The following is a 23,465-nucleotide window of genomic DNA, read 5'->3' on the forward strand; positions in this document are numbered from 1 at the left end:
CCTTTTCACGCAATGCCATTCTGTGTCCCATTCTGTAATTCTCATAAGATCTAAGAATGAGAATTGCTGTATGAACAGGAGCAATTATTGCTTAGGCATTATTTTCTACAAAATTTTTTAGTAAGGAAAGAAACTGTTCACCCAGAAGACTTTGAAATGGTGTCTGTGCCACTTGTTGAAAACAGTAAGTGATTTTTAGATATTGACCTTGTACTTAATCATTGTAAAATGCAATTGTGATACACAAAATTAGTTTAAAATGTCTCTTGGATTCCAGGTATAATACCACAAGTAGGCAGTGCCCTCACCAGTCTGCCCTGGTTTATTTAACTGTGTCTCTGTTGGGCTGAGGCATTAGCACCTACCTTGTAGGAATCTGCAGCTGGGGCACTGGAGTAAGAACATCATCAAAACTAAGGGCTCTGCCCTCCATTCCTGAGATTTTAGCTTGAGAACTCATCATTGAATGGGGAATACAGTGCCCTATGAGGTGCACTGGTGTGTTAGAGAATTAAGAATTTGGGAAGCAGGCAGGTGCTAGGTTCGTGCACTGGTGGCTTGAGAAGGAAGGAAGACCCTGCTCTGATGACCTCTGCCCTCCTTTCCCAGAGCAAGCAAGAATAGAAGTCACCTTCCTAAACCATTGAGATCTGGCTTGCAGTTTCTTCTCCAGGTCTATGAGCAGAAATAAAGATGGGTTTAGTGTTGGCCATACTTAGGACTAAATGTGGGTGTGTAGCCAGAAGAAGGCTACACAATCTGTGAGACTGCCTCCTCTGTTGTCTTCTGTTTACCTGCCTTAATGACTGAAAACCAGAATGTTAGAAACGCAAAATCCAAACCATTTTACCAAGGTATTTTTTTCCTTCCATCCTGGCAAGGACATCTAAGTTGTATTTCTCTAGGGTGCCCACTTGCTGAGGCCGCATGAAGTCTACAGCTGAGTTGGGAGATAGGTCAGTGTGATACACTGGTATCATGCACAAGAGCAGCTGTGGCTGCCTGAATTCTTATCAGTGGGTGGGCACCCTCCTTCTGGCTCAACTGATAGGAACTGGTGTTCTTGGGTTCACAGGGCTTCTGGATTTAACTAATTACATAGCTGTTGTGCTTAGTGGAAAAATGGATACGTTATTCTAAGGAAGCAAGGGTAAAATAAATTGAGAGGGCTGAATATGGAAGACTGAGGTAAATGGAAGGATGAGAAGGAGGTGGTGGCTTCTACATCTCTGAACTGAAAAGGAAGAGCTATCATGCAAGAGTAACCAAGGAATGGTGGCAGAAGGGAAAATGAACCAGCAAGGTGGAGAAGGCAAGTTCAAGAGCCCTGCAGGAAAGTAAATGTGAGCTGAAGCCACTGCCAAAGGAAGGAGGCAGCTCTGTCACTTACAATAGGGAGCAAATTCAAGGGGAAAGTTGGGAAGGGATTCAGGCAGTTGCAAACAAGTGCATCCGTACTTCAGAGGAATGTGTCACTGTGGGAATGTATAGCAGTTTTTCTTTTGTCAGTCATTTCCATGCTTCTGCCTTCTTCTTTGTTTCCCTAGAGCCAGGCTCTGATTCAGACCTCAGAGCAGCAGCTGGCAGTGAGTAGCTCAGGAAAAGTTAGGAGTTGCACTTGTAATTTTCTGCTATCTAGATTTTTTTTTCCGAGTATCTGTCAGGTGGTTCTAGTTGAGTCAGATGACTTTGGGATTCCCATTATCCCATACAGGAAGACTGATCCGTTAAAGTAGAGTGACACTAGCTTTAACTGATGATAATTATATGTTCTGTGCTGGCAGATGTTGCATTTGTCTGGACCTTGAATTCAAGTGGAAAGACTAATGCTTTTGCAAGAGGGAAGGAGAGCTTGTTTGGAGCTGTAATTACCAGAGCAGAATATCTCCTACTCTGCAGTGGGAACAAACTAGAAAATGTCACTGAAGACCTTTATTTGGTGGGTAGGAATTAGTACCATAATAGAAGCTTAGCCTTTCCACTCCCATGTCAGTGTTAATATGTGAATAATTGGTAAAAGATCCCAGGATGAACTGATGATGGATAGAGTATGAAAAGTGAGCTTTTTTGTTTGCCTTTAAAATATTTTTTATCTAGCACTTCTGTTCCTCAGTAATTGTGACTGCCATTAAAAACTGCATGTTCCAGGAGCTCTTTCCATGGCTTTACAGCTCTTTTTCAATCTTAATGACTGGAAAACATATGGCATGCTTAATGTATTGCAGCATGGGAAACACCGGCAAGCACTGGCTCTATTTAATGGCTTCCACGGTGGTTTTTTTCTGAAAGAGAGATTATTATTATTATTTTACTCGCAAAAGACAATTAAACGGTACAGATAGACTTAATGAACTGTATTACTTAGAGGTGTTTCTGTTGCCGTTAACGGTTTAAAAAAAAAACATATTTTTTTGGTCCTTTGCAAGAAGCCGGCAAGAAAGCGGTGTATGTTCCTTCAGTAGGGGTGCTGCTTGGGTGGTAATAGTGGGGAATTGCTGTTGTGCAACAAAACTCAGTTGTTTATCTGTTTTCAGCCCAAAACATTTTAAAGTCTCTGTGTATGCAAAGACTTGGAGCAGCTGTTTAGAAAAAGTGCCTGATTAGAAGACAGGCTGAGACGTGGTCAGTTGGTGTCCAGGGGCTGAAACAATTTTACCTGGGTGATGGGGATGCTTGGTAGTTGACTGGCCAACCAGGCTGGAAAATGTGTGTATATTTGCAAGACTGTGGTGGATCTGGTAGCAGCTATTGGGTCAGTTGTCACTCCTTGAAAATAGGGCTGAGTTGGTGCTTCTCCTGCTGGTCGGTTTAAGCAGCCCATTAGAGTACAGATTTTGGCCAGCATGGGCTGAGGCTTTTGTGAATTTCCTGTTGACTTTACGGATGTATCAGCTTTATGTAGTAAAGTGACGGAGATGTGAAAGAGCACATAGGTGTCTGGGAGTCATTTAGAAATATCACTAATACTTAAATCGATGTGTGAATGCACTCTGTAACCCTTAAGGGAATATTTTTCAAGACCGGTTTTTGTTTTTTTTTTTTTTTTTTTAATGATGAGTCTTTCATTAGCAAAACCAACTGTTTGCAGTCATCTACTGACTGAAACCTCTGATAGGTATGTTTCCAGGAGCAGATCAATAAAGATAGTATAAGCATCTGTCTCTTAGTAGCTGCTGACATCCATCAGATAAAATCAGTTCTGGGAGCAGAACAGAAAAACTAGTTTCTGTGGCACGGCTAAGAGTACATTTGTCCTGCATCATTTATCATGTTGTGCAAATATAGGTCTTGTCCTCTGACCTGTTCATGCTTACTGAATTTTAGCACATCCATTTCAACACAGGTGCCTCTGTAAGTTCAGTCATGCTCCCTTGCAGGCATCTTCTTCAGCTAGACAGCAAGTATCTGGGCAGTGCTGAGGTAATGTGAAGAAACCTCTGCTTTAATTTTGTCTGTGACATCTAGGACTGGATTTGAGACTGTCACCTTCATGGGGCTGTATGTGTTGCTTCAGGCAGACTTCTTGGCCATGGGTCGTTCTCTTCACTACATTTTCCCTTGTCCCATATAGCCTTGCTTTGTTTACCTCCCCCGCATCCCTAGAAGGCCAAGCATAGCCTGCTTCCCCCCACACCTCACACATATGCAATGACGAGTCTTTGTGCTTGCCAGCTGGTGTTAGTCTCTTTTCGTCATAGCTTGAGAACATGTCCCCGCCTCCTCCTTTCTTCTTTCTGTCTTCTATAGCTTCAATGAACTTTTTTTTTTGCTGTTGCTATAGTTACACTGCCTTTGATGAAATCAGCTAGATTCTTCACATAACCATTATGTCCATATTTTGGGGGTCTTTACATGTTTGTTTCTGTTCCAGGAATACTATGTTACTATGTAACAAAATATCGTAGTAATTTCAATAATCGAACTCAGCGTCGCAGTACACAGATCTGGCATTCAAGTCAATGGTAGTTTAGGCCACAACTATTCCAGAACTGATCTTTGCTGATTTTTAGCTTGGCCATCAGTCAAAACTGAAGGGGATTGCCTGGACATTTCTCCTCTCTTCAGAACACTGTATTTGCTTCCTCACATTTTTAAGGGAGGACACACAATTTCTATCCATCAACTGGGGCAGTACCCAGGACTGTGTTGAGAGGCAGGTGATGTTGTAAGGAAGGGACTGCCTCATTTTGTAAACACATGCTGAAGTTTTTGCCTTGCCTTTTCTCAGCACAAGGCTTTGGAGTTGTTCTGGGGATGTGCTGTAGGAAGAGATGTCTGGTAGCATGGAGATGTAGCACCTGGGTACCCGGCCGCCCAGTCTGACTTGACATGGGCTTTAGTCACTGAAGGTCACTTGAACTGTAATAAACCATGTGTGAAAGGTCTGAACCAGTGTGTTATATCCAAGCTGATCTAGGAGTAACTGCAGTTGACTAGGTTTTTTATATCCCCATTTGTTATCTGTGCAGGTCTTCTGATCTCAGGCTCTATCTGATCAGTCAGTGCCAATGAGAACTCAAAAAGGGGACTGTTGAAGTGTCTCTGTTAGGTTAAATTATGTTCAGGAATAAATGTGAGAGAGTTTGGTTCCAAAAATCCCACATGAAAGAATGCACTTCCAGAAACTCTGATCCAGCATAGAGTCCATAGACAGTAGTGAATTTGCACTGTTTTTCAGGGGGGTTAAGTCTCATACCAATTTGTATTCCAGCTTCCCAGACTTAGAGGAACATAGATACTGTTCTCCCACCAACCATTATGACTTGATCTGGTGTTAATATTTGTTTAGAATAAAGTATTTCTTGCCGGATTTTGTTCGGAAAAGCTATTGCATAGCAATTTCTAGGCTCTTACCGGTGGAGCAATTATGTCATCTTATGGTAAACTGATGTTCAGAAATCAGTATGAAGTATCTTGGTGAAAGCTACAGTTTATTTTGGTATAAGTAAAGATTGTCATAATTATCAACCAGGATCTGTGCACTGAACAGTAACAGATATATTCATCACTGATTTCAGTTTTGAAAATTGCAGCTTCTGCATTTCCATCTTGTATGATATTTCCATCTTAATTCTGAGTTTTGTGGTAGATAGGAAGTTCCTCAGTACTGTTTTGTCTCCTGAAATGACATGCATGTGGTTATTCATTATTGTTTCCAAACATCACTGAGATACTTATGTTTTTCTTTACGCAAGAGCTTTCAGGTTTAGTGATTGGATGTTTACCTTTGGATGTAGATAAGGCAGGGCTGAGAAATATCCTTTCCAAATTAGATGCCACCAGAGGAGAAGGCTTTGCAGTATTCATTGAGAGAAGAAGTCGTTCTGGTATTTCTATGTTTGTGCTTGTCTTGACTATGTGATTTTCTGCCAGGTAGTATCTTGTTAAGCAAACAAAGCAATTTAGTGATTTCAATAGATCAGGCTGATGTCAATAGAAACAGCATCCTTAAAAGCCACAGCTGCAAGACTTTCTCCACAGAATTTGGTTTCTAATACCAGCTTTAAAATATCCTCATAACTGTGATTTGTTGCTGCAGTGATCCTGTTCTTCCTCTTTCAGAATGAGAAGGCTTTGGGGCATTCCATGAGCCGCTCTAGTAACATCTCAAAGGTATGTTCCTTGATATAACTCAGTCTTTGATAAACTTGGGGATGCTGGATTTTCTTTCATTTCAAGTCTGGGATTTTATACTGTGACAATGTGACCAGTAGAAAATGCTGCTTATACCTGTCTGGCATTGATAGTCGCTCCTGAAACATTAGAACTCTCCGGTGTTTTACAGACTCTCTTTACAGGTCAAATGAAATGGAAGCTACAGTAGGTTTTCTCTTTCACACTGTCAGCCTCAGCTTGGTAGGAGCAAGATCGATGACAGATGCCTGAGATCTTATCTTGGGGGGAAAATTGCTCCAAAAACATCACTCAAGTATGCTCTTTTATACCCTAAGCTATCTGATGTAATGTTCTCTGCAAGATATGTAGAGTCATGCATCCTGTAATATGTATTGGATATGTGCTTAAATATTATTTTATTGTTACTTCAACAGTGAATTATGGTTAGCACCATGAAATGCATTGTTATCAGGACATGACTATGTAAGTATTTTAGAATGTTTGCTGTTAGAGGCCCTGACCTTGTGAGGGAAGCGTGATTTTCTACCCATTCTAGTCACGCTTCAGTGTAGCCAATGGACACATCAAAAGCACAGTTACTTTGTTGTGCCATTAGGAAAAAAGTATCTTCTGCCAAAGATTACTTATTTCGATACAGACCCTACTGCTACCTCTGCAATACAAATAACAAGATTTTTTTATTAGCTAGATGCCTGAAGCCTTTTTGCTTCCACAACTATAATTACTTAGAGCCTTCATGCAAACAAGGCTGTGCTGGTTGACCAGTGTTTTTCATGGGGTGCATAAGCCTCAACCCTTTGTTGCGACAGTTGATGTGGCTGGTAATAGTGACCTTTAATGACAGACTGAGTCATTATGGCTGTGACAAACTCAAGTCCCTTTTTGCTATTCTGAGTACTTTGGCATATCGGAAGCTATTAATGCCTATCTGCAGCAGAGGAAACTGTTGCTGCACTTAATTTATGGTTTATGTGAACACAGACAACTTTGACTTTGGAGCAGAAAGACAAGATTACCAGGTATCATAAATAATGAGCAGGGCAACTGGCCAGTGCACAAGGTATTGACAAAGCTGAAAGTGGTATTGTCATGGAGTGATGCAGGATTGTGTTTTGCATTCAGCATCAGAAAATCTGCATTCGCAGGAAGGGTTTTGAAAGAAATACCATGTGAGCGTAAATTCTCATTGGTGCTTTTCTGTAGTGGGACTGTGCCTGTTCCTTCTTAGCCTGGTTCTTCTTTTCTTAGGGATCCTTAATTGGATTTTCAGGTGTTGTTCAGCAGAGATAGTGCTTTTGTCATTAAGTGTCATTGTACTTTTCCCAGAGTGTCTGATATTCAGCATAACGAGCCTTTTGGCAGCAGCAGTTTGGTACCCATGCAAAGCTGCACAGCATTCTTAATTTATCAAAAACTGGTAGCGTGGCAGTGCAGTGGGAAGGACCTTGTACTCTGGCGAAGCTCTCCCTGGGAGTGCTGGCAAGTGAGACATCAATATTTGCATTCACCTTGAAACACTAAAACATTATACATGATAGCTGTGTGTTACAAACGCTGAAGTTCCAAGGGGAACAGAAGTCAACTTTGCTGGTTCAACAGGTGAGACTTCTTGGTTGCAAACGTGAACTTCCCAGAGGTGCTGTTGTTCTTACTGCTCCTCTGTCACCTCTGTCTGATCATTTCTGTGCACTTGCTCCACTCTGGAGACAGCTTCTAACAAGAGCAAGTGCCATTGCTGAAATCAGTCCCCTGATTTGCCTCATGCATCCAAACACTGCCTTGCACATCCAGGAAGTTCACTGCTAAGCTGCAATAATTTATTTTGCAGTCTACAGGTGGATTGGCTGTTGCAAGCAATTTGTAGGACAAATCAGGAAAGATTATAGTAGTGGGAGGCTGAAAAGAAGCATAAATACATGGAAAATTTTTCATTAGTTCTGAGATTTAGTAGGAAAGTACCTTTTATTTCTGTTTAGGATAGTATAACAACCTGGCCAATGAGGCAGATTGAATGCATGTAAAGGAAAAAGTATGGAAATTCTTGGCTGCCCATATAGACCTTTCTGAAATCCTCAGAACTTGTTGATGCTACACCATTTTAGGAGGAGCTATTTAACCAAAGTCGAGTTTAACCAATTGCATGCTGCATTTCCAAATATGTTGATATGTGCATGTACAGAAATAATGATCACGCTTCCTGCAAATGAGTGTTTCAGCTGTTATTTTTCCACCCAAATCTAGCTTACAGCATAGCAATGTAGCAAATCTGCTACAAATGCTTGGCATTGACACTTGATTCAAAGCCTTTCTGGTGCTGATATGTCATTATGAACCTGCTGTGATTATTACTGTGTATCTTTCCACTGCTGTCAGTTGCACAGTGCAATATGAGTGGAAAGGATTGAGTCAGAATTCAGCCTCTAGCCAAGAGAGGATGCTGTGTTACTCAGTGTGATCAAGAAAAGCAATGCCGTGGGGCTAAAAGTGATCAAGGAGGGAGGCAGACAGATGGTGCCACTGAAAATTGTATCAGCTGGTAGAGGTAGCAGAACCTCTCCAAACATAGACCCAAATGTTGGGGCCAGGTGGATCCATCCCTTGGGAGGAAGGGACAAAAAGGCAGTTCTCCAAGAGGCAGGTGCTAAGAGAGGCCAAAGAGTTGCTAGTACATGTGACCAAGCCAAGAATAAACAATCACCTGAATACTTGGCTAGGGATGGAGGCCAGAAGTAGCAGAAAAAGAAGCAGGGAATAAGATGTAGGAGGATCTTCATGTGGTGCCATTAAGTTTTTTGCAGTCTGTTGCATGCTGGGGGATGTGGCATTCCAGGCCCTTCTTTGCTTTTTTGGTGTGTATATTTCAAACACTCCTTTTAAATCTGCTCCGTGTGAAATGGTTGAATTTCTGTAATCTTTTCTATGTTTGTTTTGAAATTTAAGAAAGAAAAAGAGTGGTTTAGGCAGGTTGAATTGATTTAGTCATGGGACTTGGACACAGCCTGATTCCCAGCTTCCCGTGTTCAAGCACAGTGATGCTGATTGCAACACCCCCAATTGGCACAGGGTATGCAGCTCAGATCCACAGCTCAGCTGTTTACCTTAAGCTAGCATTTTTGCCAAGAAGCCACTGTTCAGTGGTAAATGCCTTAATCATACAAGTCACGCAGAGGAACAAGTAAGCTTTATAGAAGTTTCATCCTCTAAATATAGATGAAACCACAGCTAGTCACTGAGAGCAGCTAAAAAGGGGATTTTCAGTGGTGGTAGTTAGTGCCCTCTGCTCTTAGATAAAGGAAGTGTGCTTACAAGCAGATTAAACAAGGTCACTAACAAAGCTGATCTGTAAACAGTTATCCTTAAATTAGTGATATTGTTTAGCTTTAAGATATCTGATATATCCTGAAACTGATAATGTGACATATGGAAATATCTTCAGGTCATATGTGGGCTGTTCCTGTCATCTGATTGCTTTGGAGGGCTGAATTTAGCGTGGTGGGGAAGCACTTTGTAGTCTTATTTTTGTGGACCTCTAAGGGGTAAACTTTGAAAATGCTAATACTGGGATCAAAGCAAAGGAATCAGAAGTGCACTCCTTAAAAAATGTTAATGTTTTGTCTTTTCTGAAGGCTTGTACAGTTTTATCTTTTGAGCAGAAGCACACTGCAAAGTATTAAATTATTCTTGGGCTGAATGGCAGCCAGTGCAGATGCAAAGTGGTAGCCTAAGCTTACTATGAAATTTAAAATCCATTTAGGCTGTTCATCAGCTTGGAACAGATTTAGAAAAGCATATGAATACACACGTCCACTGTTGCCTGAAGCTTTGATGGATTCAGTGAGCATTCGTCCATAGAAAAGCAGTCCAGGTTTTTCAGTCACAGAGCTTAGCTCCCCTGTAGTCTATCAGATGACCAAGGCTTACTGAAAGGAACTGCTTCCCAGAGGTGTTCTGTTCAGGTACAGGAGCCTGGGGGTGGGGAAATGAAAGTTGTTTAGAAAAAAATTAAACATCTTTTTATTGAGCAACTGGGGAAAGAAAAAGGCAGGCAAAACTGTACAGTGTGAAGATTAAGGTATGCTCTTTTGCCACCCACAAGAGTAAGCAATCTCATGCTGGGGCTCGGTGCAGTCGTGTTCATAAGGAGTGCAATAATCAGCCTGTGCTGTGATAAACCCCCTCTCCTGGGCCTGGATTCTTACGTCATATAGGTATGAGGGCACTCTGTGAAGGAGGAACCTGCAGGAGTTCCCTCTTTTGTTTCCTCAGCCCACTCAACATATTTTTAAGAAGATTTTAAAGTCAAAGGGCTGTTTTTCTGTTGTTCTTCTCCCTGCAGAACCTGCGTAATTGTTACGGGGTTTAGTCAACATTAAGCCTGTGCTATAGGCAGGTTGAATTATGCTTGGGGAGATTTTTGAAAGGACAGATAACCTCCTTTCTCTAGTGCCTTTGGCTTTGATATCTTGAAAGTTTCTGCCAGAATTCTGACTTCAGCTTCACTCCTAGTTTCTAGACATAATTTTTATTATAGTTATATACACTATGGAAAGTAAGGAACAAAGTTCTTCCAGCAGCTGACTGCTGTTTCCTATCAAATTGTTACCAAACTTACATGGTGGAGTTCATAATCCTGAAAATTTCAAATGCCTCTTTCCCACATCTTTTTTCTTCCCCGCCTCAGCTCCCCCCATTCTTTTCAAGCACTTTCCATTCTAACAATGCATCTTATCCCAGCTAAAGACACTTGATTTTAGTATGCACTGGAAGTCAAAGTCGTACAAGTCTGGTAGGGAGAATTTAACAGAGAAGACCAGAAGTGACTCATGTTTGATCCTGCCGTGCTGATATTTAGGAAAAGCTTTCAAAACCAGCCTGTCAGCAGGGCTGTCTGACCCTCACAATGTCCGTTCTGTCCCTAGGTGACCTGTTCTGGCTACATCAAGTGTCAGGTTAGTACAATGGGCACAGGTGGTAGCCTCATTGCACTGCTGTTTGGGTGTGCTAGTTCAGCTGGAGGCCTCCTTTGGCAAGCATGGAGTGAAAGGACCATGTCTGTTTCACATATGAGCACTGGAGACTTTACAGCTGTAGTGCACTTCAGCGAGAGCCCTCAGCCAGCATGTACATGAAATACAGCACTTGCTGAAACCATAAAAACACAAATGTCTTGCATCCTGGTGGATGGCTGGAGCCAGGCAGTTATTTTTTTTTTCTTCAATGGCTTGAGAGAAATTGTGGATGTTTGCTTAGGTTTGATCGAGACCTCCCTGCCAGCCTTCAGCCCAGGCTCAGGACTTCTCAGCACAGCAGGCAAAGCTCAGTTTTGTCACTGTGGATGAGACAAGGCTGGGGCTGCCTCGGTCAAAGGGAGAGGAGGTGAATGGGGCAGAAGTGGCACAGAGTCAGATTCCCTGGGTCTTTTTGTAGTTGTCCTTTCCCTATCTGAAGCCTGGTTAGCTATGGAGCACCTTGCAGTGGCTTTTGGTGCTTTTTATCACAAGGCCCACATCACTGTTGTTTTCTTTCTTAGATCACTGTCTGTTCCTAGATCCTGCCAGAGGAACAGGTATGGGGTTGTTGGTCTTGTTTTCTGTGGTATAAACTAAGAAGGGAGCAGAGCCTGTGACTTTTGTTGCTTCTGGAGATGTGCCATGCAAGATAAGTGCCTGCCATGTCCATGTCTAGCAGCAGCCTTGTTGTCTTAATACGCATTTAAATAGGATCTGTGCGAGAGAGATAAAATAGCTCTTTGGCAATGAGTTCTTCTAAAACACAGGGTGTGATAACCATTCCTCTGATTCTCTCTTTCCTGTGTGCTTCTGCCGCATTTGTCGTTGTGATGTGTTAATACCAAGAGAGATGAATCTGATTCAAACAAAATTCCCAGTGGCCCATTGCAGATCACAGCACTGTGATCCCGTGCTGAAAAAGCATCACAGCGCACTGGGATTGCTTGGGGTTGGGGCGCAGATTGAAGGTAGTGAGCCTTGATTACTGGTAGTGCTTGGGACGGAACACCTCTGGGGCAGGGGTGGGAGATGTCTCCATTTAGCCAACATGTGCTGTGGTTAGTTATATCTCTTTAATCCCCAGAGGGACTGATGGTAGTTGGAGTTGGCTCGGTAGAGAAGACCATCACTATGCTCCCATTGTTTTTACAGGGAAGGGAGGCAGATGGAAACTGCTGCAGTGATCTAGTGGTGCTTGAGGCATCTTTCAGCATGTCTTTTTGACAGCAGGTGCAGCTACCTTTTGGGATTTTTATTGCTCTCTTGTTTTATATATGTTTTTAGCCCAGCAGAGGAGCATGGTTTCGAAATGGGTTCATTACAGTGTAAAGGCAAACCCATAATCAAAATGTGAGGTAGAAATTTGGGTTGTGGAGTGTTTGGCCCCTTGCTCTATCACTAAATTTGTATTTGTCTGAAGCTCCTTGTGCTGCAGTTCCTCCTGAGTAAAAGATTTCAAACTGTGCTTCTTTAACTCTTTGTCTGCTCAAAGGAGAGGTGTGCTCTGTTATTAAATGTTTACAGTGCTTGGTATGTTAGTTCCAGGTCCTTAGCTGAGACTTCTAGGTGGTTTTGTAGCACAAATAGTAGGGCCACCGTATTGGTCCTATTCATGTGGCACCTAGAAATGATAAAGTTTGCAGGTGTGGGGAAAACCTTTATTTGCTTCCTTCAGATTTCCAGTCAGTGGAGGAATTCATCTGTAACTAAATTGTTTCTAACTTTTTACGTTCCATGAATGATTTAATAAGGTTTTTAGAATGTGGCAGGCCCTATTCTTTAGAATCAGATATAATTGCTAGTATTGAAGTGCAGCCCAGAGTGAGACAACAGCAACTTATACCCAGAAGTGCCATCTCAGGTAAGGAGGTTATCCTGGAATATATATCCAAGCCATTGACATGTTCATTATGGCTCACGTCAAAGATGACTTTATTTTCTGAGGCAGGGTGGGGGTTTTGGTGTGCAGCATCTAATTGGAAAAGGCTGAGTTCTTTCAGCAACAGATCACACTGTTCTTGGAGTGGGGGCAGAATGTGAACAACCAGCTATGGCACCACACATATATATACACACATATGTACATATATATATGCACACACACACACACACACATATATATATATAAAGATATATCTTCCTGGTGGCAACCCTCCAGAGGGCTGTAGGCTTCCAGGCGTTGCTGCCTTCAGAGTCACTGTGATTATCAAAAACCAGTGTGGAAGGCCACACTGTGACCTCACTGAATTGCATTAGATGGGAGTGTCAATATACACAATTAACTAACTAGTGACCTTTAGTGCCGGGCTATTTTAGGCAATCAGTCTGGCTGTAAAGGGTAATTCACTAGTACATGGCTCCAAGGCTTGTCAGTGGAGGTGATACTCTTCCATGCAAAGGACATGAAAGTCCGAAGAGATTCAGCAAGTGATCCCGGGGTTAGAAGGGTCAAATTCAGGCTTTCAAGGCTTAGACTACCCATCACATAATGAGCATGGCAGAAACCTGTGATGAATACTTTAAAACTTACCATTGCTGTCACCATCATGAGCAGCCAGTTTAACCAAGGGTGCTGCTGCTGGGACATTAAGGGTGGTGTGTGTGCCAGAAGCTACAAAGTGGTGAAGGCTTTGATTGCTTATTTTCTCAGCTGTGCCTTGTGGAGAAGCAACATCAGAGCTGCAAGTTACCTGGATCCACCTCTCTCTGTTGCATTTACCCATCACATTGCCTCTTCTTTGCCCTCTTCTGGCCCAAGGCTGCCAGTGTTTTTCTTTTCTGTGGCACCTCTCTGCCTGATAGCTGCTGTATCTGAGTCAGTACCCAAGCAAGCTGTGTGCACCTCTGCTTCTAGGACTGGTAGGACTTCCTTCTTGGGCTCTTGGCAGCAGCTTGCATTTTACTATGGGCTTCTCTTGTCAGTGAGTTGTGCCTCACCATTAGAGGCCTGTTGCTGTAACTGACTGATGTTCCTCCTTCATGAAGCTAACAAAGTGACTGGCATTAAACAAGCTCAGTAAAAGAAGTGGTTTTACCTCACCTCGCTATCCTAATCTGATTTGCAATGCAGCTGTGTAAATAGTTTCAAAAGCAAAAAGCGTGGGAGGAAAGGAGGATGGACGGAGAGACCGGAGGCTCATTGAACTATGACTTTTGGTGGTAGCCAAAGATTACGTTAGCTTAAACTGATGGTGGGGCATAACTTCCTCCAATGTTTTGTTGTTCCACTTTGTGGTGCCTTTCCAAGTGTGTTAACTTCTGCTCATATTTTGGTTGCATTTGTATTATCTATGAAGATGGAGCAAAGGACCTCTCTGATTTGAAGCAGGAAGATAGGAGGAAAAGGAAATGTGCCTCAGATGTGGGGTTTTACAAGCTGTCGTGAATGGTGCTGGCATCTAGAAACAAAATAGTAAGTTTGAAATGCAAATGACATTCCACAATTTCTTGTTTGTCCCAGCCTTTTGATTTCCCAAGTGGCAAGACTTTGACTCTGTCTTGGTGCCAGGCAATTGGATGAAGAAACCAGTAACATGGTTTTGGAAGGGAAATTTTAGGGCATTTAGTCTGGTTGTCTGCTCTTAGACTGTCACATCATAAATACCGCTGTCTTGTTTTGGAAAGCCTCATTGCTGAAGTGAAGGACTAAAGAGGTTGGATTAATTCCAAGCAGGTTATCTTCTGTGATATTCTCATGACATAAAACTTGAGACAGATTTATTCATTGATTTGTGACTTGAGTTCCAACAATAAATGGCTCTGTTTCCATGGCAGAACACAACATGCTGTTTTACTGATTCGATGTTTTGTTTTTATGAGATTGTTAAGTATGTCTTTTTAAATAATTCATTATTTAAGTCTTATTAATTCTCATTTGCATAATTATACGAGCAGATTATAGTGTGTCAGGTCTCTCACTAACTTGTCAGTCTTTCACAAAAGAAAAAAAAAAAGGTAATTACCGCACAAACTCTTTTTAAAAGATAGAATTTGATGTCAGAGATGTCCCTGCTTTTAGGAGAGGTTAAGCATCAAATAGAGAGCAAATTTCCAAATAATACGTGAACTCACCTCACTGTATGATCAGCATCCTGTATCATTAACATGTGCATGTGGTATAAAATGTGAAGAACCATAGTTTCCAGGATAAAGCAAATAATTGATTTTTAAGTCTTTAATTTGTTTCATCACAGTCATAACATAGTTCAGTTTGCTTTCTGGCTCTATATTATTCTCTTGGGTTTTATTCTTTACGTGTACCTAGCTGGGTAGGATAGGGAATAAGTTACAGTGCCTGGCTATGTATCAAGAGGTGTGTGTTTGAGCCTTGGCCTCAACTCTTGGAGACCCAGCTGTAAATGGATACCTGTTTTTTTTCAGATTCAGTGTGGCTGAGACATCCCAGTGTGAGGCCAGACACATTGTTCTTTGTAGTGCTGTTGGCTGGAGAAACAAAACCTTAACAGTCCTGTAACATGGAGGATGATGATTGTACCTGTGTTTATTAATATAAAGTAGCATGTGTGTCCTAGTATACCCATCTTTTCCCACAAAGAAAGAAGAGTATATTGTGTGGTGAGGAACCTTGCTTTTACTATGAGAGTGTAAAAGCCTGCAGCGGCCTTGTTTAAATATACCATAGCAGCTTTTAATAAATTAATTGTGGAATTAGAGACCTGAGACAGATGGTGTGTGTGTGTTGCACCATGATCAGAGATCATCAAAACAGTGATGACTGAGCTTGCTCTGGCATGTCAAATACAGAGCACTGAGTGCTTCTGTGGCAGCACACATTTTGTCACCTGAGGTCTCTCCTAGTCTGGCTTTGTGCACTTGCCTGGCTCAGGTCTGACTGGCCGTGCTGGTTTTTGTGCAGCCCAGCCTGGTGTTGATACTTTTGTAGTTCTGCTGATTGCATTGTTCCTTCCTGGGTTTCAGGCTTTGCTTTGCAGATGAAAAGAGCTGTAAACTTTGTTTGAATTTTGAAATGCAAGCAGTGTTTTGCAGCAGTGGTTGAGTGGCACAGCCTATCCAACACCTGTAGAACATGGGAGAACCAGGTTTAAAGATTCTCTACTATGAAGTTATCAATGTAGGTCTCCTCCTTGACAAAAAAGCTCTAGGAGGAGTAGTTTTTGTTAATGGCCTGCAGAATACAGTGGCAGAAAATGCCTATAACAGTAGCCCATTGAGTTCCAGCTATGAGAATGATGGTTCCTACCGTATTGATTTTAGAGGCTTGTGTATTAAGTGTTAAATACACCAAGAGCTTAGCTTTATCTTTTTGAGCGCAGCTGAATTCTTCAGTTATTTTATTTCTCACTGTGCTCTTATTGGGTCTCACAAATGCGACTGCTGCCGCGCCTCTTCTCCAAGTAGGTGGAATAGCCTATCTGAGAATGAGCAGGATGAAAGGCTTCAAAGTACAAGGAGTACTTCAGGAAATGGTCTGGTTTGGCAGTTGGTGCTCATGTGCTAGTATGGAAAATAAGTCTCCAAATAGTGTCTGAGTTTCTGAATTACTGGTGGTTCTGTCTTGTGGGGAAAAAAAATACACAACAGGCCTCTAATGTCTTGTAATCATTATAAGTGGAAGGATTAGCTATTATGTGGTAGCTAAATTCCAACTAGTCTATACACACACCTCCATCTAATTCTAATTACTGTAGGATTGCTCATTTCCTGAACTATTGTTCTGTGCAATGTTTGACAGCTGGCAGGTTCCGCTCCAGAGATGGCTGCATTTGACCTTGGGGTAAAATGTTTCTGTTCAGCTTACTACTTTTCCAAGGATGAGGCTGCATGACCTCACTTTTTTGCATTTGACAGTAAAACCACTTTCTTGCAACTAGCTCTTGACTATCTGATACAGAACAATATCTGACTCCATATGCTGTGTTTAACCCTGAGGGCAACTGCTGTGTGTACGAAACTCTTCTGACTTGTGACTTGCTGTTTGTTTTAATTTCACTGCAGGCTGGAAGTCCAACCTCTGTCTCTGCCCCTCATAGCTTCTCTCGGACTTCTGTTACCCCATCCAACCAGGACATCTGCAGGTAAAGTCTGTTGTTTGCATGGCTACAGTGAGGCCCATGTGAGGGTCAAATTAAGCAAAACCAAAATCGAAAAAGCACATGTATGGGGAAGTAAGCAATGTGGGGTTCCCATTTGAAGCATCTCATTTGTTTGACATGACTGCTGTCTAACACTGTTCGGTTGAATCCCACTGACTGTTCGGCCCTGCTATGTTTGCTGTTCCCACACTAGCCGTAATTCTCATTTCTTCACTTTTAATTATGTGTTCTCTTATGTAATTGTTTTTTACTTTCTGTGCTTTTATTCCACTGTTCTGCATGCAGTTCCAGTGCAGTGTTTTCTGAGTGTTGTCACCAAAGTCCAGTGCAGTCTGCTGTTGTCTTGAAAAATCCTCACTGCCAGAGCCCTCTGACACAAGGGGTCACTGTGACAGTAATCTGTCAGGACACGTTACATGCAGCAAAGAGAAACTCCCGTGGGCAGGATCGGGGCCAGGCACTCAGGTCTGCTAAGAATGTAAAGCCCACCCGCACTCTGAAATTCTCCAAGTCCCTCAATGACGTGGACCAGAAGGCGCAGAGCACCAGTGAGTGCTTGGACTATGTGGAGCGGACACGCTCAGAAGGCAAACTGATCCCGACTCAAGAGCAGTGTTTAAGGATTAACAAATTTCATCTTAAAGAGAGGAAACCGCTAAATCTCAGGCCTCTTTCTTTTAGCAATTCTAAGCACTCCTACATCCCTTCCCTTTCCAACTACTCGAGTGCATCAGGAGGAGCAGAGAACCACAGTGCTGTGCATATCCCCTTGCTGGAGGACAAAGTGGACCATGACACCTCAAGGAGCAAAAAACTGTTGCGCTACCTTTTTTCCTTCTCCCACACCTCCAGCACCAGCAGCCTGCATAAGTTCCATGAACTGGAGAGCTATTCCAGTCACTTCCAAGCTGAGAAATCCTCCAGTGTGCTGGTGGAAAGCACGGACTTTTGCTCTGATGAAATGGGAGATGATGACGTCTTTGAGGACAGCACCTCAGTGAAATTGAAAACAAAAGAGCAGCGTGCACCGCTCTGTTCAGTTGAGAAGGACAGTGACCTTGACTGCCCTTCCCCCCTCTCAGAAAATTTCCCCCCCCTCTCCCCTGTGTCCACATCAGGAGATACATGCAGGTTGGTTTACCAGAGAACCACCTACCTTTAAGCCCTCCCATGTGTGATGGTGACCGTTCTGCTTTCCCCCCTGCCTTTGTGTTCTTTCTGTCTTTCACCCTGTCACCTTGCTTTAATATGTGTGATTTGAAGCATGCAGTCTTCTCTCTGCACCCCTCTGAGGCACTTAACAAGGCTACTAAGCAAAATCATTTCCTCTGGATTTAAATAAATTCTCTTGCAATTTGTTTCAGGGTTGGGGTTCTGGGATGGTATTTTTCTTTCTATCAGTGCCCAAACTGAGAATCAGCTATGTATACTAAAGGCCAAGCTGAACATGTCTTAGCTTTTGATGAGCAATGTGTTGTCCTGCCAGTCACTGCTGGTTTGGTCAGAGGGTAGGAAATAGGAGGAAAACAGGTACTGTTCGAAAATTACTTTTGAGATCAGACCAATATAGCTTAAGATTTTTTTTAATCTTTTCCTCACAGTTTGTATCCCACCACACTCTTTTATTTGCAAAGGGCTTTCCAGATACCTTAGTTGAAAGGGGCATCTGAGCACTACTGGGTGTCGGTGTTTGGCCTGTGTGATATCCATAGTGCGAGGTCCAAAAAAGGTTGGATGTCTTTGTTCCAACTACAGAGGATTAATCACGTGCACAGGTCATAGGAAGAACCAGCTCTGGACTGTCTCCATGGTGACTTGTCTGCAGATCTGCCCTATTCCAGCTCTAAAATGTGGCTGAGGGACAGGAGTCACTAACTACAGGAGCAAATGTCCCATCCCTGTACCTCACATTTTACTGTCCTAATCTTTCTCCTCCCTGACAGCATTTTCTGAAGCTGGCTTTGTTCCTACTTGCCAATATTATTTGATTTCCCCTCATTAACAGCAAAATCTAGTTCCATACTGTCTTGTCATCAACAAGACGCTGTTGTAATCTACTCGCTTCTTCATTTCCACTTGCCAGCTATCAGCAAGGTTGCAAGAGGCAAGATGCTACACATCAATAAGAGATTTCAGTAATAGACAGGGACAGCAGCATGCCAGGGTGTACTTCACATATGCTTGGTAACATATTCATTCCCTGAGCTCCTTACCATCCCCCTTTCAATGCATGACCTCTTCCACATGGTTAGAAGGACTTAGGGATGTTTGATGCAACCCAAGGGTTGTGTATAAATTAAAAGGGTTCTGTATAAATTAAACCTGGAAATCAAATGCTAGCACCTGGTAGTAACACTGTATCGGGTGTCCTTACTGTCTGCACAGTTACGCTGTGAGGGAAATGGGGAATTTTGCAGAGCTGATGCTTCCTTAGCAGCTCTTGCAAAGTAAGAATTGGAGAGCAAAACCATTAGTCCATTGAGAGTAGGTGTATTTTGGGGAAATTTAGTGCTGTAGCTTTGCACTGTGAATCTGTCTCCTAGAAATTGGCACTGGAAATAATTACTCTTTTTGTGCAAAATCCGGGCTGTCTAAATTAGCTCTTCAAGATGTTGGGGTGGGCTCTTTCACTGTTGGTTTGGGAATTTTGTTTTATCTTCTGTTTCAGATTGTAATCCATGGGTAGCTGTACCTCTTTGTGCGTATTTTGTCTTGGGAAGTGCTGTCCAATCTGTTTATATGCTATTTTCAGTTAAGTGCTATTGTTCTAGATGAAGCATTGTCATTTCTTACCCTGTTTTTTCCTTTTGGATACTGCATTTCTGTCAGGCTCTGTGTGTCCGCCTCATCTGTTAGAAGGCAGCTATCTAGTTAGCAGTGTCTGTGCTCAATTGTTTTGTGCCTGTGTATGTGCCTGCGCAGCAATGGAGTTCTTTAGTTTTAGCTCCTTTATGGAATACATTCCTTTGATATGTATGTCTCAGGATCCTCAATGGACAACTGTGTGTGATCACAGATATTACATGCCTCTTCCACATCCTTTCTGCTTCCTCTTCTCCTAATGAGCAGCTTTGCTTCTGATTCAGGATATGTCACTGTGAAGGAGATGACGAGAGCCCTTTGATTACTCCCTGTCACTGCACGGGAAGTCTTCATTTTGTGCACCAAGCCTGCCTACAGCAGTGGATCAAGAGCTCAGACACACGATGCTGTGAACTGTGCAAGTATGAGTTCATCATGGAGACAAAACTGAAGCCTTTGAGAAAGGTAGGCACAAGACCTGATTCCCCACGGAAATGCTTTGTTAACACAGATCCACCCGGAAAAGAGGCAGTCCTTGTCAACAAGCCTGCACCACCCCCATCTCTTTATCATGATCCTGTGGCTCTTTATGAAGTCTGGTCAGTTTTGTTGAATAGCAAAAAGATTTAAATTAACACTTAACCTTGTGAATTCAACATCAGTGGAATCCAGCTCTGAGAGTTAGCTGTGTAGCCTGGCAGCTCTCTGTATGTAAATATCCATAGACATACATAACATGCAGCGACCTGATATTTTTTTCTGAACAGTTACATTTTAAAATTGATGCAAAAAGGTATTTGCTCTGCAGTTATCCACATTCTTAAAAAAATATGGAGTTTTACTTTACCGTTATCTGCTTTAGTTTGCTGCTTCACGATCCACATGGCTTTTAAGTCGTCTTGAAAATATGGGAATTCCAGGTTGAACTTTCTTGAAATCACACTTTCTGAGTGTAATTTGGTTAAGATTTGTAGCTTTTTTTTTTCTTTTTAAAAGAGCAAAGCTATTTTAGTGAAAATATTATAATGTAAGTAGCAGAAGGTTCAACAAAAATATGCTTTTCATTTTTACCTTTTTCTAAGACTGCAAATGACTAGGTTTAGTAGTTCTGATTGCTAGAACCTGTATTTTTGTTTTATAGAAAAGTACCTTTCGTAAATCTGATTACTTAAAGTATAGGTACTTAAATGCTACGTGTATTGTAAGGCCAGTTTTGCAATTGTAACCTTCTTGTTCTCCCACATCCTCTGGAATTTCGATTTCAATTGGTCCTTACCATCAGGATTTTGAGATAGAAGTCACTGTGTTCTTAGCACAGACAAACCTTGCCGCATCTACCACAGTGGAAGAGGTTAATAACAGTAACCTCAGTCTGGAACTAGAATAAATGAGAGATATTAAATTCAGTTATTATGGGCCTAAATCATATCGGGTGGGAAGTCTGCACTGCAACCATCCGAAAGCTGTTATGGGAACTTGTCCATTTCCTAAAAGTGGCTCCTAGCAGAAAATAGATCAGACTTCAAACATCTCTTACTGTTTTACAGAGATGTACAGTCTGCAAAGAATATAGCTTACCTTGTCCAGCTGATGGGATGACCTGTGCTTACGACTGCAGTGAATCGTTGCCTTTGAAGAACTGCGGATTTTCCTTGGTGTAGCCCCTTGGCACAGAGCGTACGACCTCTGAGCTGCAGTATTGACCATCATAGGCTCTGTTATCTCCACAGGCAGTGCTTTGCACAGCCGAACCATAGGACATGAAAGAAATTGGAGAATCCCAAGTAAAAGGAGTTGCTTTAGTTGGCAATTGGCTGCTATTTTTTCTGTGTTTTCTCTGCCTGTAGCAGGTGGGAAACACTTTCTGAATATTTGTGCCCTGCGAGAAAAACTTCAGAAATGAGCAAAAGTTGTTGGGCACCTTCAGAAATGAGTCACTCAGCATCATTAGTTATATGTGAACAGGGCATCTGTGGGAAAGAGACCAGATGCTAGAAGGTAGGGACAGAGACATAAACAGAAGGAGAACGAGACATCCGCCGCAAATATATCTAAAGAGTCTTTTTAAAGGTTCAGCTGCAGCCAGAAGATAAGCTGGCTCTGTATCTTCAACTCAGCCTGTATGGTATCCTGTCAGTCAGGAGAAAACAGTCTGGAACTGGTGATTATGAACAGGACAGAACAAATAATAGGGCTAGTTCTTGTCTGTAGGGTAGAAATGGAATTAAACTTTTTCAGCATCTTAAGGTTGTATTGCCACATTGGGCTTTCAAACACTGTTACTAAGGGAAAAGGGTGAGAAAAAAGTGTCAACAGTCCGAGCGAAGATGAGGGGAGACAAGAGAAGGGTGCTCCATTTTAAAATGTCCATTAAAAAAATGAGACAGTAAATCTGAATTTTCAGATGGATTTTTTGTTTTAACACTGCAAAACCTCAGAACTGCTGATGGTTGTAGCTGGGAAATGCCACATGCTGAGTCATCAGAATAATGCAGTAGGGACCTTCAGATTCTAGTTTCCTCTCTCTGGGCTAGTGCATAGTTTGCAGAATATCTTTTCCTTTGCTGTGCGGTCGTATCTCTTGAAGAGATGAGCTGGTGCGGGTTGGTTTGGTGGCCGTGGAGCCAGCAGGTCGCAGGAGGTATTGGTCAGTGGAATAGCTGTGGAACGAAAAAGAGAAATAGAAATTAGTCAAAACACAAGTCCTCATGGCTCTGTAAAAGCAGTTCAGAAATATATTTCACCTGCTTACATTTTGACAGATTAATTAATTAAATTATACTTTTAATAAAAAATGAACAGCTTTATTTAGATGCAAAAGCAATTTTCTCTTTAAAATACAACATCTAAAGGAATGTTTTGTCCAGTCTTTTTCTAAATGAATATAGCTTTCTAACATGACGTGAGTCTAGCCTGTCATTGCTGAAAGTCTTTAATTCTTGTGCCATGATGAGATTTTGATGCCCATAGAACTGGAGATGTGGCTTGGATTGGACTTGCCAAAGAGATTGGTTGATGGCAAGACAGAGAGGATCACAAAGTCTCTGTTTCAGGGTTCATCCACTTCTGTATTTGTAGCAGTGGAAACAACAATTCAACATAGTGGGTGATATCAATCATACCAGTCAGGTCATCCTCACTTTCTTCCACATTATTCTTCCTTTTTGAAGTCCTCTTTTTCTACAAATTATTGTAGGAGACATCAAGTGCACCTCTTTAGAAACACATAGGTATGTATGAGAAGCATATGTGCCCCAGCATATATTTTGTAAAAGTGTGAGGAAAGTCCATCTCAACTCTCTCTTCCAATGGTGAGGGGTGTGTATCCCAAATACAAAAATTTTCATCATGTACATGTGGGAAATTGCCAAGAAATATTTTTAAAATAAGCTTCTGGGTGTCTCAGGTGGTTAAAAAAAAAAAAAAAAAAAAAAAAAAAAAAGATGGTTTTGAACAATTCCTTGCATATTAGAAGCATTTATAATAATTGTCTAGTTTCTTTGTATCTTTCCTAAATGAGAGTGACCTGACTTTGTCATTGCTACTTGGGCTGCATAAACATTATTTATAGGTGCAGGTCTGGGGATTTAGTTGGCTGCATCCTCTCACTTACAAAAGCTGTCATCCCAGTTCTACTATATATTCTTAGGGCAGATGTATGTGAGTGCACTTGAAACACTGAAAATAAAACATGGGTGTTGCTGCTGTAAGTAGTGTTAAATATACGTGAAGGTTGAATGAAACCCCCAGAAGTGAGAGGTGAGAACTAAGCAACATTGAGCTGAGAGCTAAACAGCCTTAACTGTGCACCGAGGGACTCCAGCAGAGCTCAGCGTGAGGTGTCTTGCACACACTGGTCAGCTGGATCATGTACCACTTTCATTGCAGTTTTACTGAATGTCTGCCAGAGCAGGGGCACCTTTTGCCACTCACAGTGCTCAGC

At 42.0% G+C, this 23,465-nt stretch overlaps 1 protein-coding gene across 10 annotated transcripts in view; it reads left to right on the plus strand.

Moving 5' to 3' along the window:
• The window catches only part of MARCHF8 (membrane associated ring-CH-type finger 8), a 94,254-nt gene that overhangs the window by 62,860 nt on the left and 7,929 nt on the right, over positions 1–23,465 (plus strand). For 6 of the 10 annotated variants that reach the window (XM_071811981.1, XM_071811980.1, XM_071811979.1 and 3 more), the window contains 4 exons: positions 5,563–5,613; positions 16,623–16,702; positions 17,006–17,851; positions 19,807–19,987. In XM_071811981.1, coding sequence (XP_071668082.1) covers positions 5,563–5,613; positions 16,623–16,702; positions 17,006–17,851; positions 19,807–19,987 — 1,158 coding nt within the window. Of the gene's footprint in view, positions 1–5,562; positions 5,614–13,942; positions 14,059–16,622; positions 16,703–17,005; positions 17,852–19,806; positions 19,988–23,465 lie in introns of all 10 variants that reach the window. The other 4 variants (XM_071811982.1, XM_071811983.1, XM_071811986.1 and 1 more) reach the window with 3 other exon arrangements.

This window comes from Patagioenas fasciata, chromosome 8 (assembly GCF_037038585.1).
Source record: "Patagioenas fasciata isolate bPatFas1 chromosome 8, bPatFas1.hap1, whole genome shotgun sequence".
Classification (NCBI taxonomy): domain Eukaryota; kingdom Metazoa; phylum Chordata; class Aves; order Columbiformes; family Columbidae; genus Patagioenas; species Patagioenas fasciata.